At 52.9% G+C, this 17,038-nt stretch overlaps 1 protein-coding gene across 1 annotated transcript in view; it reads right to left on the reverse strand.

The window, feature by feature from the left end:
• Nucleotides 1-9,608, reverse strand: part of Ret (ret proto-oncogene) — a 42,815-nt gene extending 33,207 nt beyond the window's left edge. The window contains exon 1 of the mRNA XM_005365086.2: nucleotides 9,314-9,608. Within this exon, the coding sequence (XP_005365143.1) occupies nucleotides 9,314-9,386 (73 nt within the window). The 5' untranslated portion in view covers nucleotides 9,387-9,608. The remainder of the gene's footprint in view (nucleotides 1-9,313) is intronic.
• Nucleotides 9,609-17,038: the final 7,430 nt, after the last annotated feature.

The raw sequence follows: 17,038 nt of genomic DNA on the forward strand, positions 1-17,038 counted from the left end.
CTCCATCATCTCCATCCCCAGACCTCTATCTCCATCATCTCCATCCCCACACCTCTATTTCCACCCCAGAGCTCTATCTATCTCCATTATCTCCCATCAGCACCAGAACCACTTGCACAATCATAGCTGTCATTTCCATCTTCCCCACAACTATTAGCATCCCCTCCAGACCTGTCTTCTGAGTTCACACACACACCATCCCTTCAAGTCTGGACCCCTAGTATAAAGCAAAAGACTCGGCGTGCACTATCTCTGTAGACACCTGTCTTACTAGGCTTCCAGAGCAGGGTGGCTGGTAGCAGCTGGACAGAACAGACCTGGTACGGGGTGGGGCTGCTGCTGGCTTGGGAGGCTCTGCACTCCCTGCGCATACCCAGGTATGGTCCTCACCTGCCCATCCTGAACTGGTGCTGCAGCATAGCATCTCTCTTTATCATGGTAGTTCTGCCCCCAGGGCTCAGCCCTCCAAAGCCTCCCCCTCATCATAAGGTTCTCTGCTGCAGGAGGGGAGGGATCTACTACACTGCTGGGGTTAGGGTTTAATTGGTCATTGGGATAGCCAGACCCCAGAGCTGCCTTCTACATACAGACCCAGCCTTCTTCTCCAAGAAACTCGGGCACCAGGCTTTATCCAGTCAGCACTGCAGCTACCACCTGCATTTCCATACCCACCCAGACCAGCTGCACTGGCCTCACTGAGATGAAGGATGCTCCCACCCAAATATGATTTCCCAGCTGCTACTGACCTAATCGTGGGGTCTTGCTGGCAGTTTCTTCCGGCTTTTATACAAAGGAAACTGCCAATTAGGTTACAATTAATTTCTTTCCTAGGGCAGGCAAGGCCTGGCCACCCAAGTGGTCTATAGATGACCGTGTGTGGGAGACCAGGCCCCTTTAGCTCCAGGGCTCTCTAGTACTTTGTGGCCTTAACTATTGCTGGTGCCACTGGGCCACGACACTATCAGCTTTGACCCTGAAGACTCTGGACTGTGCAGCTGTCCCCACATACCTGGCAGAGCAGCCTGACTGAGGACATGGCCACATGTTGAATGGCCACCCCACATACCTCAAGCTCCTTTTAAACACTCCATCCTAATGCCCTGCGTCACCTTCAGTGTTCATCGACGACATTTCCATAGTGCTGTTTGAAGCACATCAAAATGCCTAATGCATGTTAGGATTCCCATCTCGCTGAGCAATAAACCAAGACAGAAAATGGCCCCAGGCCATCCAGAGTCATTTAGGACTTAGCCGGACTGGCCCAGGCTCCTCTGTTCAGTGACAGCTGTTCATATAGTGCTTTTGAGAAATCAGGTCACAGAGATCCAGGCCAAGGGGCCCTCCACTCACATGCCTACCTCCACTCACATGCCTCCAGTAGCAGGCTGAAAATGCTACCGGGGAGATACACCCATGTCTTCCCAATTCAAAAAGGTGGATGCCCCTTGAGGCTGGAAAGTCAGGGGCAGTTCAATGTGTCCTGACCAAGGTGCAGCAAGAGGCCACTTTGATCTCTGGAGCTTAGAAGCAATGGGCCTCTTCTTGGGAAGGGGGAGACAGATAAAGAAGTTCCAAGCTTCCACTTTCGAAGATAGTGGGGAGAAGGGGATAGAAGCATGGGACCACACAGGATTGGTTTCTGGCTTCGAAGGACCCAGGGTCAAACGCTCTGGAATCCTGGGGTCTCTGGTATGACAGGGGAGCCATTGCTGAAGGCCCATCACTGGTACCTGGACCTTGTTGGTTTTGGTCATAAACCCTGAGCGGGGATGCAGAAGAGAGGCCACTGCCTCCGCACAGGCTGTGATCCCTGCAACACAGCTCTGGCCGGCAGCATGACATCACAGCAGCAATTACCGTAATCAACTTAGACCAATCTGCCCAGTTATTTTTAGTCTAGATAGAGGCAGAGTGAGAGGGCAGCCCTGGCTTCCCAGGCAGCCAGTTCCCTGGTTGGGTGTGGGGTGGGTCTCTGCTTTCCAGCATCCTCCCCTTACAGGGAGGTTCCAGGGTATCTGTTTCTCCTGCACTAGCTGTAATGCCATCATTTCTGGAACATTTGTGCTCAATGCAGCGCAAAAGTCATGGCTTCCTGAGAAACTCAGACACCCAGTGGACCGCGGAGATTCAAGGTCCATCCAAGGGCATCTTTGTCTTCTCAGGAGATGTCTCAGAACTAGCCAAGATGCTACCGGATGAAGTTGCTTCTCAGTCAAGACAAAATGCACTATATACATGTACCAGATTGTCAGAGAAAAATTAAAGAGACTCTCGTCTAATAATATGCACAATCAGCCAATGAGTGTGCAAACAGCAGCTTGTCTAGTCTTTAGAGAAACTCAAGCCAAAGGCACAATGAAATCCCACTCTGAGCCCACTGGGAAGGCTAGACTATTCAAACAGCAGCAGGAACTAGCAAACAGGGGGGGCTGACTTGCCAACAACAACTAGGGACTAGCCAACAACAGCAGGGACTGGCAAGTGGCGGAGAGGATGTGGGTGGAATGCAGCCTTTCCATACAGTGGCTGAGAACGACCCTGCCTCTGGGAAGGGCAGCTCAGCAGCTGCTCAATGTCCAAACACCAAAGCCTGAAGCAACTTCACTCCTAGGAACTGAAAACAAGTCTTAAAAACAAAGAAGCAGTCCAGAGGACTTTCTTATAAACACTGTTCACACAAAGGAAAACACACCTCCCCAGGACAACGAAAGTGTGGCTGGCTATCCAAACAAAAGAGGTTTATTACTCACCCTTAAAGAATGGCATACTGACACAAGCTACAATGAAGATGAACATACAAACTACCATAAACGCTGAACCATTTACCTGGCCTGCCCAGAACAAGCAGATCTGGAGATAGAAGCAGGCATGAAGAATGTGAACAACTGTTTAATGCATATATGGTAATACATTATCTTCTGGGGATAATGAGGGTGTGATGGACCAGAGGGACACTGGGACACTGGGCAGTGCCACTGCACTAGCCCCTTCAAAAGTTACCCTTGCGCTATGTCTGTTTCATTTAAAAGGTTTTTTAAGAAACAGTTTCGGTAAACTGTCACCTCCTTCACCCTCAGCTACAGGGCCCAGAATAGGCCCCTGCTGCACCATCCAGGAAAATGGGCAGAGGGGCCCACTTGGAGAGGCCAGTTATCGGTTCCAGGCTAGCTAGTTTTGTTTGTTTCCTTGTCAACTTGGCACAAGATAGAGTCATCTGGGAAGAGAAAAACCCAATTAAGAAAATGCCACCATGGGATTGGCCTGTAGGCGAGTCTGTGAGGGAATTTCCTTGATTGATGCGGGCCCATTGCACAGTGGGCAGTGCCATCTCTGGAGAGACGGTCCTGGTTTGTATATAGAAAGGCAAGCTGAGCCGTGGCAAACAAGGCAGTGAGCAGCATCCTTCCATGGTCTCTGCTCCACTTCCTGCCCTGACTTCCCTTCATGATGAACTGTAAGCTGTGAGACAAAAATTAACCCCTTGCTTACCACACTGCTTTTCGTCACGGTGGTGATCACAACAGAAAGGGTCGGAAGTCTGGAGACCCCTTACCACTAGAATGTGTACACCACAGCCTGGGTTTGGCCCACTTCTAACTCTCAGGCTACCCAGCACTGCAATGGGTGCTGTGTTGTGATTCTGACATTTCTGACATTCACAACACAGGCAAAGCGACACAAGGCCCTTCCAAACCTGGCTCCGCCAACTTCTGGATCTTTCTGTGCCTATGTCCCAGGGCACAGGCTCTGGGGTGCAGCTTCTTTTGGGAGAGAGCATTCCTGGATGTGGAGGGCATGCCAGCTGTCACACAGGTAGGGCACCCATGTTAAGTCATGGAGATGAAGCTGGGAGTCTGTTACCCAGAACTGCAGGTACAGGCTGGGGTGGCAAGGGAAGCAAACATTGGCAATGTTGCTCAGTCCAGACTTTTGAGGGCTCTTCAGGTGTGGACCTGTTGGATCAACTTGCAGGGACGACCTGAGTCACAAGCCAGGCAGGGCACTCACCAGGGCAAGCACATCCCAAGGTGCTAAAGCACTTTAAGGCCATCCTTCCTGTGAGGGCGGTGGTTCCCTGCATCATTTGCTGCATGGATCGCTGGTGGGCAGAAATGGATTCCTGACTTCACAATGCAGTAGATGCCCCAGGTAAGGGTAGAGGGCCATAAAGAAAGACTGGAGAAGACAAAGGCCCTGAGTCACCCAGAATCTGTCCCCATCTTTCCTGTCACACTGACAAAAATGTCCAAGAAACTCAGTGACTCCACCACTCATCGTGTCCACCATAACTCTACTCTCACCCCAATTCAGGTCCTGGCACTCCCAGCATTCTCTGGTTTCTTCATTTTCAAGATAATTAAAAATTGCTCCCCTCCTTTTTCCCCCTGGAATTCAAATGTGAAAATGTCAAGGACCACGTGAGGAAGTGGAATCACTTTCAGTGAACACTGACCAGCTTCCCTCATCTCCTGCTCTGGGGTCGCACTGCCCCTCAGACAGCTCGGAAGAATTCAGACACCAGCACCCCAGGCCACAGAGGAGGGAAGACCTGGGACCACCATGAGGGGCATCTGATACCCCTGGGTTTTAAAGAAGGGCTCCGTCTGCTACGATCCAGGCCACAGGCACCTCTTGCTGTAGAGACGGAGGCTACACTACACCGTCTGCTCACTAGGCAGGCACACACCTGTTCAGGTACAGTTAACTTGCAGTAGCATCTGGGCTGCTCCGCTGAGTGGAGCTGCCTGTGAGGCAAAAGCAAACAGAAGTGTTTGAAGTGTTTGCTTGTGGCTGGCCACCTGCTCTCCTCAGAGCCCAGGTGGTGCCTCAGAAGCAGCCCTTCAGGTCTCACCAGGAAGCCTTCTAAGGGGCACCAGCGTGCCTGGAAGGAGCTGCCGGAGTACAACGGTACTCCACCCAATAGTCAGTAGATGTCGGGACAGATTCCCAGTCTCAGCCTGAGGGTGGGAATGGTCCCTGAAGCCCCCTATAATACATCACGTGGCTATGAGGCTTGCTCAGGGCCTCTCCACCGCAGAAAACAGGGAAGTGGGCGAGAAGGGAAGGAAGAGCTGAGGAAACCAAGAGGGAGGAAGCAGGCACAGTCCACAAGAGCTCTTTGGCGTCCTGGAACCCCTGTCAGAAAAGGATCTCTGTCCTCTCAGAGAAACTGGAGCCCCACTGCAGGTGGCACAGCCCCCCCCCCCCAATCACAGGTCACAAAGCCCTTGCTGTTGTTACGAATGGGGACCACTATACCAACTTCACCACAGCTTCCTAGGGTAAAACACCTCATAGCACAGTACAGAGGACAGCCCTCACACAGTAGAGAGACAGGAGGCCGCCCCACTACCATCACCTCCTCTGTGATCCACGGTCAATGCTGCTCCCTGCAGGGACTGCTCAGCATCCTCATTATCTTGTCTTCCTGCCAACTACTCACCTCTATCTGAACTGCACCTCTCTCTCTCTCCCAAACTACTAGGTGTGGTTTTTGCTGATAGCTCCTCCTTGCAAAACAACACTCAAGACTCTTTTTGATTAGTACCATCAAGGCGTTCACACGGAAAAATAGCGGGGAAGGAGGAAAAAGAGGAAGGCAGAGCATTGATGGAAGACTGAGGTAAGAGATCAGCAGTAGGCACACCCCAGCCCTTACCCCAGAAGCACCCCCCCCACACACACAACACACTCCTCCACAGGGCAATCACGGCCACGCATCTACAGAGTGAGCGGAGGCTGGACTCCCAGCCAACTCCGCCTCCGCTTCCTGGGCATGCAGTGTGTGTTCCTCTGTCAGTCTTTCCTAGTGCCCCGGGGGACGTGGATTCCACCTGGATGATGGCACACAGTTACACCCCTCCCCTAGCACAGCACCGTGGTTAGAGCACCAGGTGCCTGAGCAGACACTGCGCAGAGGACAATCCTGGAGTGCCTTGTCCCCACCAGCCCTCGGGTTACACACAAACATGTCTTCTAGCCATGCCTGGAGCACACAGGCTCCCTTTCCAGGACAGCTCTGAGAGAGCCAGGCCTAGTGTTCATTCCTAGCCCATGCGACTCCCACTGTCAGTTAAGAGCAGCAAGCATCTCACTTAGAACTCTGCTCAGATCCAGAGGGGCTCAGGCCTTGTGTCTGTGAGTGGTGCTCTGTGTCATTTGTCACCCCTAGATCTTGTCTTTCTCTAGAGTACCTGCTGTCAAACATGAGTGACTTGCTATGATGTGACAGGCAGGGACACTCCCTTTTCCTAGGCTCCGCTCCATCGCTACTCCTGGAACCAAGCCCTCTTGGCCCAGAGATAAGATTTGCTAACAACAAGAGACCAGGAGCTGGAGAGTCCTTAGCTTTCGATGGGTTCCAGAGTCTACAGATTGGGAGAGCCTCAGTTTGTTCACCTGTAAAATGGGGAAAAAATGACAACCCTCACAGCCCTGTCCACAGGATAACCAGGGTAGTTATTGCTGGTTAGCCGGAAATTGTAGCGGCAGAGTCCTCCGCCAGGCTGCAGAGATGATCCCAAGGGAGGTAGCAGCTTCCAGCTTCCCTTTTCCCTTCCTATCCCAGGCTCCATTTCAACAGATACCATAATTTTTAATTAGTTTTCCCTTCCCCCGGCTAAAAGGCCATTAGCACCCCATTAGGTGAATGCATCCCATTTTCTTCACACCACCAAGAAAACAAGTATTTACTTAGCCCATTCCTAGAGCAATTCTACAAAATAAAGGCAACTTAGAGCAGGGCTCAGTCACTTCCCCACTTTCTGTTTGTTCTCAGGCCCCACCCTCAGGAGCTTCCTGGCTGGCCCAGCAGGGAGAAGGAGCACAGGGACTCAGCAGCTGGAGGAAGAGCCAAGGAAGGACCCAGCTGAGCCTGGATCTGGGAGGATCAAGACAAATCTCTGGGATCCCCTGGGCTCACTAGGGGAATGGAGGAAAAAAGGAAACAATCTGTGTGTCCCTGACACCAGCGGCTTAATCACAAGGTTGTTGGTGTATACACACACAGGTCCCTCACACTTACAGAAGTACTGTCTAGAAAGGGACCCTCCCAGTACATGCTGCCAGATCCTTTGGTTCCTAACAGCTAGAGATGTTAAGCAAGATGCCATGCCAAGGAAGATGCCAGGTAGCTGGGACATGGGGTGGGATGGGGGAACCAAGGCTCTCTGGGATATGTATGGGAGCCGAGAAGCTGCAATCTAGCATTCTCATCCATACAGTCAAGTTGTATCTGTACCGAGCAGTGGAAAAATCCAGAAAATTCTAACAACTTAGAGAAGGAGGTTGCCATCTCTAGTTCTAGGACACTGGGCCCGACAGCAATGAGAAGATGGGGGCGGGGGTTACAGTACTGTAGGAAGGGAGCCATGCCACGCTGTGGGAGTGCATGTGTGCCCACTGGTCTCTTGATCATGAGAAAGGGTGGGGGCATGTCTTGATGATGACCTGAAATGAGGGAGAAGTGTGAGCTGAGCAAGGCTCCCTCCCTTTCCTCTACAGACCCACTCCAAACCCTGGGACACAGGTCCAGCAACTACGACATCGACACCGTGACCACTAGAGGGCGCAGGAGGCTGAACAGCTTCCTATAACACGTTGAGAAACCGCACCCGAGCTCTGGTGGCAGTCTGGAGCAGATCATCGGTGTCACAACCGCTGTTCCAGAGCCGAGGCTACAGGACTTCTCCAAAAGCCCAATTACTTCTTCCTGGGTATGAGGCCGCTGCTCCCCTCTCTGGACCACTATCATGGTTTCTTGGCCATCAGAAACGGAAGGATATAAGGCAGTGGCTCTCAGTCCCTGGATTCTATACACGATCTGGTGCTACCTAATATTCTATTGGCCAGGGGTCTCACGCAGAAAGCTCCTTATACCCCCACCAAATGCCCAGGCCAGACCCTTGAGCTGGGTTGCGGCAAGCACTGGACTGGAGACCTTGCTAAAACACAGGGCTCGGAGAGTTTGGGGAAGCTGCCTGGCTCATGTCTTTCTAGTTCACTCCTGAATACACACCTGAAACTATAAAGTTAAAATCCAAAGACGCAGAGAAGCTCCAGAGTGTTAACCTGTTTGTCACGCAGCCTCCTGCATACATGCCCTCTGCAGCACTGCAACCCAGCACCCCAAGACCTAGGAACATACTCTCCAATACCCCCCACCCCAAAGGATGATAAAAGTCATCCCATTCCCCTCTCGGCATCCGTCTCTACGATGCTCAAAGGACAACAAACACAGCCCTGAGCTAGTCTGTAATTCCAGTCTCTAAAGGACATGGCACTAGAGGCAAGATGGTCAAGGCCTTTTCTGTTTTCAAAGGCTGCAAACAGGGAGAGAGAAAAGCCCTTTGTAAGGAAGGAGAGAACGGTGGCATGGGATCTGTTCTGATATCGGAGAGAAACTTGGTATGTATGTATTTTCCAGAGCGGGGGAACCAAGTTAGGGTAGGTTGGAAGGACAGTAACAGGTGCAGCCACGAGGATTAGCATCCTGCATCCTTAAGGGTTTGTTTGGCCAGGGTATTGGAATGAGAACAGTGACCAGCCTATAAAGCCACACCTAATGAAGAACTCCTATGTGTGTATGATGCTGAGCACAGCGTCACACTCCACTCCCGAGTGGCCGGGCCCAAAGCACTGGGTAAATGTCAGCCCTGGATTCTATTACACCCCCAAAAGCCACAGTTTCAGGTGCTCCAGCTGAAAACCGGGCAGGGCTCAGACCTTGACATACCCCCAGGGGGAAGATACGACAAAAATCACAGGTTTTTCGGTTTTTGAAGACCAGGGCGGCAAAAACACACAAGGGAAAAAATACCCTTTACCAAAGAGCCTCCCTTCAGATAGAAGAGAGAAGCTACAGAAAGTGCGGGAGTGAAACGTGGAAGGAAGACCTGGAAGCAGCAGCCTTCAAGCGCTGGCCCAAGTAGCGGGCTTCCCAAGGCTGCCTAACCCCGTCCGCTCGCAGCTGCTCTCCAACCACGACAAGATCTGTCCGCTTCCCCCGGGCACGCGGCCGCAGCTGGAGGTGCGACCAGCCTAGGGTGCGCAGCTGCGGCTTTGGCGGAGCACCCACCACGCCGTTCGTCCGGCGACCCGCACCGACCGGAGCCCCGCCCAGCCGGCGGCCAGAGCGCTCCGGGAGCAGCCACTAGCCGCAGAGACCCGGTTCCCAGGCCCGGAGGCCACCGGGCGCGCAGCCGGCCTATACCAGCCAATGTCAGTGCGCTCCTGCGCGCGTCAGCTCCCCGATTCGGTGCGCAGCACTAACTTCGCCCCGGTCGCTACCGTCCCAGCCGCCCGTAGGACTCACCTTCGCCCAGCAGCGGCAGCAGCAAAAACAGCTTCAGCCCCAGCCGTGGGGCGCCGGACGTCGCTTTCGCCATCGCCCGTGCGGGCGAGGGCCGCTGTTGAAGAGCGGGCGGGTCTCGGCGGTGGGGTGCGGCGCTCAGCCGGGCCTCCCCATGCCAGCCCTGGCGCAGCGGGCACTGCGGGCGCGTTGCGTCCGGGCTCGACTCCCAGGTGCGGACTCGGAGCCGCTCTCCGCTGCTGCGTGTACTGCTCCAGTTGCAGACCTGCGCTGGCTGCGCCCGGGGAGCCGACTGGGGCAGGGCAGGGCGCAGAGGGAGGGGCAGCGGGAGGGGCGGGACCAGGGGGGTGCGGGTGTGTGTAGGGGCGGGGCTCCAGGTACTACGTGGGACAAGGTGGGGCGGCACCCGACTGTTGCGGGAACTGCGATTTCCTTTCTTACTGAGGGCCGGTTGGAACTGGGTGCGTTTAGGTTGACGTGCGGGTGCTGGTCCGCTATAGGCAGTCTGAATTCATGATTATCTGCCGGTACAGCCACTTTCTCACCCTGCGCGTCTGCTTGCTGTTGCGTTTGTCCTTTCCCGCCTCCCAGAAAGAGCAACACAGAAGATTCAAGATCTGGGCCGACTGGTTACCTATACCCTCAAAAGAGACCCAGACACTAGACGGATGTTCCTCCAGTCTCTGGACTCGAGAGCATCCTCCGCCATTTATCAGGGGGGCGGGAGTGGGAAGTGCGTTTGGAGCCTGCAGCCTTTTCTAGGGCTAGAGGCAGGAAGAGGGGAGGAGGCCTGACCAAGAGAAAGAGGGCCAGCGAGCCTGCTTCTGTGATATATATCCTGTGATGGAGAGGGTGGGGGGTCTTGTTGGGCTTGTTTGTTATGCCCAGGACCGGTCCAACCAATAGAATCAAGAAACTGGCTAATGGCACGCCTTTCAAAGAGACCCACTGCTGTAGTCTAACACAGTTCTTGGAACTGTATGCTCTTACCAAATAGAAGAGCTTTTTGGATGTGAGCTGACAGACTACGGCAGCTGGTACAGGGGTGCGTGCATGTTGGGGGAATGGAAACAGAAGTTTGCCAGAAGAATCTAATTCCCCCCACAAAGAAATTATGCCTAAGTATATTTACCCCTGGTATGGGCGCTTCTACACGGGAAATGGAAGGTCAGATGTGGGCTCTAGCTCTCTGTGGGGGAAAGCCAAGCTCTCCCCACTCCCAGCTGCCGTTTGAAGCCTGGTTTGCACCTATTGGAAGGAAAGGAAAACAGACTCTTGTCGGATCTTGGAGTGAACAAACAGGTCCCAGAACCTGCGCCCAGAGAGGGCTCAGCTGTTCCTCTCCTGCAGTATGTGGAGCTCCACCCTCCTGCTTGGCTGAGCTCAGGGCTGAATAAGCAATCTGTACATCACTCTGCAGATATGAAGTCAAAGTGAAGTCACCCTCACAGGCAGGAGCAGAAGCTGCCAAGACACAGACTGGCTTGGGAGCAGGCCAGCTGAGATGTTATTCAGAGCTTGTGTGCCGGTGGGTGGGTGGGTGTCCAGACCACCAGCCTTCCAGCCGTGGAGAGGCATCCTGAGAGCCCTGGTCGTTGGGTTTACAAAGCTGGAGTCAGTCACAGGGTGCCAATACACCTGACTTCCGGAATTATCACTTGGTCCCGAGCCTAAGGAAGGGACCTGAATAGGAGGGAGGAAGGTTTGTAGCTTTTGGCTACAAACAGGTTCCTGTGGCTGTTTTCCAGTAGAATGCAGAGGGAAAACAAGATCTGGTCCACTCATCCAATCAGCCTCCCTCTTACCCCTCCTTCACTGACACCACGGTAAACTCCAGCCATTTAAAGCACCCATGCTAGAATTCACTCTTGTTTGTCCCTCAAGTCTTTGTGCCCTCAAGTGTCCAGATACCATGGTGGGGACATTTCTCTCTTCTCAGAAGATCTTGAGTGGACTCTTGTGTGAACTCCAAACACACATATGCATGCATTCATGCATGTGCCTATGCATAGACACCTATGTACTTGAGTTCATATGTTGCCCTCCCTCGTGCACGCCCAGGAACTGACCAGAGACAGCAGTGTCTAGATCAAAGGGAAGTCCTGGACCTGCTGGAATTGAGAACTTGTGTGGAAGGTCCAAACTTAGCTCTACATGAGCCTAAGACATGAACTCAGTATTCAGAATCTGAGCACAGCCAGAGGGAACTGCGCAGGTCTGAGGCCAGGCTGTCTTACAATGCAAAGGTCTGTGCTTCACCTAGGGAGCCCTGCCCTTTGTTCCCTTCCTTTTCCTTCTGTGGGAGGGAGGGTCTGCAGGTCCCTTTTGGACTCTTCCTAATCTATTTACTCTGAGCCTCAGTTTCCCCAACTGTAAACATCTTCCTCTCAGAGAAAGGACATATTGTTTTTAAAAAGAACAGAACTCAGTGTCAATGCTGAGTATGTGCTCAGCAAGTCATAACCATTGCTTTGCCTGGGTTCCCCTAGAACTTGACCTTGGCATTACCCTTTCTCCACTGAAGGCCACAGTGCTCTAGGAGCTAGAATTGGGTATGGTTCGGTAGGTACTAAACTTCATCCACAGAGAAACTTTTTCCCTTCCTTCCTCCCTCCCTCCCTCCCTCCCTCCCTCCCTCCAGCTCGCTTTCTTTCTTTCTTTCTTTCTTTCTTTCTCTCTCAAAACAAAAAGATACTGAAGATCAAACACAGAACCTCAAGTGTGCTAGGCAAATGCTGTACCACTGAGTTGCTTCTCATACACGATCTAAAGGAAAAACTCACTAAAAGGTTGTGGTGCAGGCTGCCGCTCTGGAGTGACTTAGTTTGAGTCTGGATCCTGGCCCTCCCGCAGTTCTACCTGAGTCCACCACGTCATCCTCCCAGCTGGAGCTGACTGATGGCTAGGAAGAATTAATGGGTAGGCAGCTCACATGGTGTATTTGCAGAACGTGGCATACTTGGATTCTGAGTATGTGAGGCCCATTTGGAGCCCTTTGGGTCTGTCCCCGGAACACAACCCAAAGACAAGAGGGTGGAGGCCAGGCTCAGAGCAAAAAGAGATCCCAGCTGGCGCAGGACAGCTCCGGTAGAAAAGAGCTACGTTGGGATGGGAGACTGGGCAAGGTGCTCTAGGAATATGGAGGCGTAGGTATAGGGATCATAGGGTCCAGGGGTATCAAGAAAGCTCAAGGCAGGGCCAGGAATGTGGCCCTCAGAGTCTTTAAAGAGGAGTCACAAGTCCATAAGTACAGCCCAGACTGGGAAGCCATAGAAGCCTAGGTCCCTCAGAGTGGATGTGGACACCTCTCCTACAGGCCGTGCAATGCAATAGTTGGGAGCACGGATACTGCGACCTTGTGACCTTGTGGGTACCACCCACCTCTTCTCCACCTACCTACCACTGCACTCTTGCTACCTCAGTGCGGTGTTGAGGTGGGTGATGGTGGGCCTATTGCTTCTCCATAGTTTGCCTCCCTGCCTGCTGTTGGCTGCCCTCCAGGGAGCGGCTAGAAGAAAGGGCATGCCCAACAGCTACCTCCGAGGGCACCGCAGTGGAGGCAAGTAGCTGCACCTCGTCAGGTATGGTGCATCATCAACACATTCACAGGATAGCTTGGGCTGGCATAGCATAGCCAAAGGCCATACTCTGCCTGGTCCCTGGGGATCCTGCCTGGCTGCCAGCCTCTGGACCCACCGAAGACACTTGTCGATGGGACTTAAGTCTGTGAGAAGACATGCATACCTCTTCTACCTTCTTGGGTCCTAACTAGACACACCTGAGACCTGAGTCCCTACCTCATGAAGGCAGACAACAGGGCCTAACTGAGGCCTGGGGACTGCACAGAGCTTACCCCACATGACTGTTTTCGCTTCTTTCTTCAGCTCCCTGTGTGTTCCTCTTGCCTGGTCTCCCAAGTTTCTTCCTTTCCCCTCGCCCTCCCCCTTCTTCCCCGTCCCTGTCCCTTTCCTTGGAGGAATCCCACCCCCTTCTTTTCACCCAGTAGCAGATCCAGGTTGACTACATTGCTCAGCGTCTTCCAGAGAGTTCTTTACCACCGGTCTAACAAGACAACTGCCTAGCTGTGTTATTTTGCGCTGAAGCAATAAGATATAGACAGACTGGGTGCTTTTCTCATCTTTCAGGCTTTTCTCTGTCTCAAGTCTGTGGTCTCATGTGAAGCTCCTTTCTCCCCAGGTTCCCTGAGAGAGAGTTCGCAGTAAGAGCCCACCACAGTCTCGATGAATAGCCCTGTGAGTGTTCCCATGAAGTTTAGAAGTAGAAAGCCAGAGATAATCAGAGGCCATTGATAAGGTAGCGTCTGAAGCCTGGTGGTCCCTTCTCCAAACTGCCTGCTTCCCTCTGTGCCAGGTTTCCCACCTGCCAGAGGAAGCCCCACTGTATCAAATGCAAGCCTGGCCTACCTGAGCTAACTCCTGTCCTCCACCCTCCTGACTTGGTTATTGGCTCCAGGCCTTCTGACCCACAGGTATGTTGAAAGGAAAGAGTCCCAGAACCCCAGAACCCACCCCTTGCCACTTCTGACTCTAGCCGAGCTTCAAGAGCGGTAGGTGGATGCATGACTGCACCTACCCGTACTCCTGGGGAGTTTGCTCATTCTGTGTCCTGCCAGAGGGCTCAGCTGGCCGCTGTGGAGGCCTCCGGCTTGACTGTGTCTCAGTGCATCATCTGGGGCAGCGGAGAAAGCTTTCTGGCTCGCCAGCAAGCCATGGAGAGGGCAGTGAGCACAGTTGGCAGGTCCGGCAGAAGTGGCCAGGCTGCCTTTTAGGAGAAATGTCTCCCAGGGCAGTTTCATAATCTGCCTTGTAATGCAGATTTAGACAACTTTTTTAAGAATGCACTTTTTAAAATAGGTCTTAATGGATCCTTTGCAGTAGTTACCGTCCATTGTGTAAATGCAAACAGAAGGCTTTTTGAAAACATGTATTATTGATCAGAAAGGCAGAAGCAATTAGAAGCCAGTGTGTCATATTGTTCAATATACACTTCCTATACAGCTCTGCTGAACTCACTCATAACTTCTGACAAATTATCCTGTCACCGGGAAGCTTTTTCCTTTCCCTTGGCTTCTGGAAGCAGAGGAGGGCTTATTTTCAGTCAGTTGTTAGCTGGAGGGAAATGAAAAATTAAGCTTACCTTTATCATCACAAATCCTATCTCCAACTTCTCAAGTTTCAGACTAAAATAGCTAAACCTTCAGGAGGATGGATGATGCTCCCAGATTTGATCTATAGTGCAGTGGGGTGTGTGTGTGTGTGTGTGTGTGTGTGTGTGTGTGTGTGTGTGAGAGAGAGAGAGAGAGAGAGAGAGAGAGAGAGAGAGAGAGAGAGACTGGGTAGTAGTGTTCTGCAGGAGGGCAGACACATCTAGGGGACCCCGAGATGCTCTCTCCATGGCAGAAGAAGAGGTCAGTCAATAGGATTCAGTGACCCTCTTGTCCCACCCTGGCTGCTAATGTCCTGAGTGTTGCCAGAGCCTATCACGGACTCTGCGGTGATAAACTAGGGATAAAGTAGAGACTTGGTATTATGGGATCCTCTGGGACCATAGTGTGGAAGCATCTAGAGATGTCAGGGAAGCTCAGCGCAGGGACAGGAGCCTGACCTTCAGGGTATTGAGGGGTCACGAGTCCAGGAGCATAGCCCAGACCTGAAAACATTGGCCGGCTTTCTCAGAGCGAACGGGGGCAGGGGTCTCAGTCAGTCCTGCAGGCAGTGTGGAGCTGCGTTTTACCCAAGCTGCCTAGTTTCCACCTCACCTTGAGAAAGGCATGTATTTATTGGGTGTTTACAATATTTGAGATGCCAGAAAATGGAGACCTACAGTGGAAAAAAACGAAGATTCCCCCCACCACACTATTTCTCATAGACATTCCCTGAGCTGGCAGACACATGCTCACATGCTCATTGGCTTGTAAGCTAGGATGGACACAGAAGGTGGCATTCAGGCCTGGGGACCCGGAGTAGCTGACTTTGGGCAAAGAGGCTGGAATTGGGCATACAGCGCTGCCCTGTAGATACCAGGGGATGTGACAGGAATGGCTTGGAATTCCCACACTGCCTGGAAAGTGTGGGCGGGACCACATGAGTCCTCCTCCCTGCACCCTTTGTCCCCACTCTCTCCTCTGGTCTCTGAGAGAGTTTCTGCCTTCAGAGGCAAAACACCTGCTGTGTTTTTGGAGCACCAACAAATTGGAAGGCCACTGACTTACTGCCCTGTCATGGCCTCTGCATGCTTCCCTCACTCGGGATCTCTGTGGGCTGCAGACATGGTGTCCACAGTCAGCTCAGGCCTGTAGACACGGGTACGGATGTTGTTTGCTTGCTGCACACGTGGTAGCAGCCATGAACAGGGAGCAGGAGTGTGGAGAGCTGGGGACAGGAATGCCGCGGGGCGGGGGGGGGGGGGGGGGGGCAGGAGTGCCCCGAGCCCGTCAGAGAGGCAAAACGAGGGGGCGCAGCCCACGCAGTTCCTAGCCCCCTGTGACTCTTAGCCCTCTGCTTGTAAACAGGACCAGCAGCTGTCTTGAAGAACTCGTAGGTTGCTCTGCAACTCGGCTCCAAAGTGAGCAGCAAACACGCCTTTAGGAGCTCCAGCTCACAGCTTTCCTCTCAGCAGCAGCGCTGTCGGCGGGAGGTCTACTCAGGCTTCTGACGTCATCGACTTCTCCCGTGGACCAGATGCTGCCCTTGCCTCCTCACCAGAAGTACCCAGTCTGCCCTATAGCCCTTAAGAGCATTGTCCAGTGAAAATGGCACTGCCATGCTGGTCCTGTTCCATTCTATGCTTTCTGGGCGTTTGCCATGGGGCAATGTGGCAGGAGAACTGAATTTTTAAATGTGTTGAATTATAAAAATTTATTTATGTCAAGTTAAATAGCTTCATGAGGCTAGTATACTTATCAGACAGCATGGCTCTAAACTAAAACAATCCCCCCACCCCCACCAAACACCCTCCCAGCCTCTCCCATGAGATTCTTGTAGGGGAAGATGGTCATCTGGCCTAATCTCTTGCAGTGGACTGGCAGAGAAGCAGTATGGTGCTGGAGGGCCGTGGTGGCTTCAACAGACTGCCCCAGCAGCTCTGTGGACTCGCTTTCTGATGGCTCGAAGATGCCAAGGCCCCAGAGAGAAGTGTAGCATTGTGGGAATACCCTCTGGGCATCCACCCACCCTGAGAGTCCTATATCCCTCTTCGGGCAGAGTCCCTAGCCTCCCAGGCCTTCTGAAACCTCTCCCACTGCCAGCAAACATAGTACAGCCCCAACAGGGCCTGCTCTCCAGGGCCTCGTTGCAAAGGAGCTGATGAGTTCATGCATATTAAGATGCTGTAATGAAGGATTGTCAGGGGACTCTGTGCTGCAGCCGGAGGCCTTCAGGCCTGCTCACTAAAGCTGGGATCTTAGCGCTTCTCCCCTCCAAGGAAAGCCCACCTGTCTTCCCAACGAGCAGACTTCCGGGGGCTCCCCAGTACTGACCCCCACCATTTGTCTATTTTTGTGTCTCTGCATGCCCAACTCTCCATTGTTCAGCAGCCATCTCCTGCTCAGATGCTCTGTGGATGCTGCACCAGGTCCCAGGAGCAGCCTCATCGGAATGTGCTGAGCTGACCTGCAATCCCAGGGGGGTAGAGAGGCTAGTCAAGGTTCCACCATGGAGGAATGTGGCCATGCTGGCAGGAGGGCTTTATGAGCATTGCTGTAGCAGT

The sequence above is a fragment of the Microtus ochrogaster genome, unplaced genomic scaffold (assembly GCF_000317375.1).
Source record: "Microtus ochrogaster isolate Prairie Vole_2 unplaced genomic scaffold, MicOch1.0 UNK1, whole genome shotgun sequence".
Taxonomy (NCBI): Eukaryota; Metazoa; Chordata; class Mammalia; order Rodentia; family Cricetidae; genus Microtus; species Microtus ochrogaster.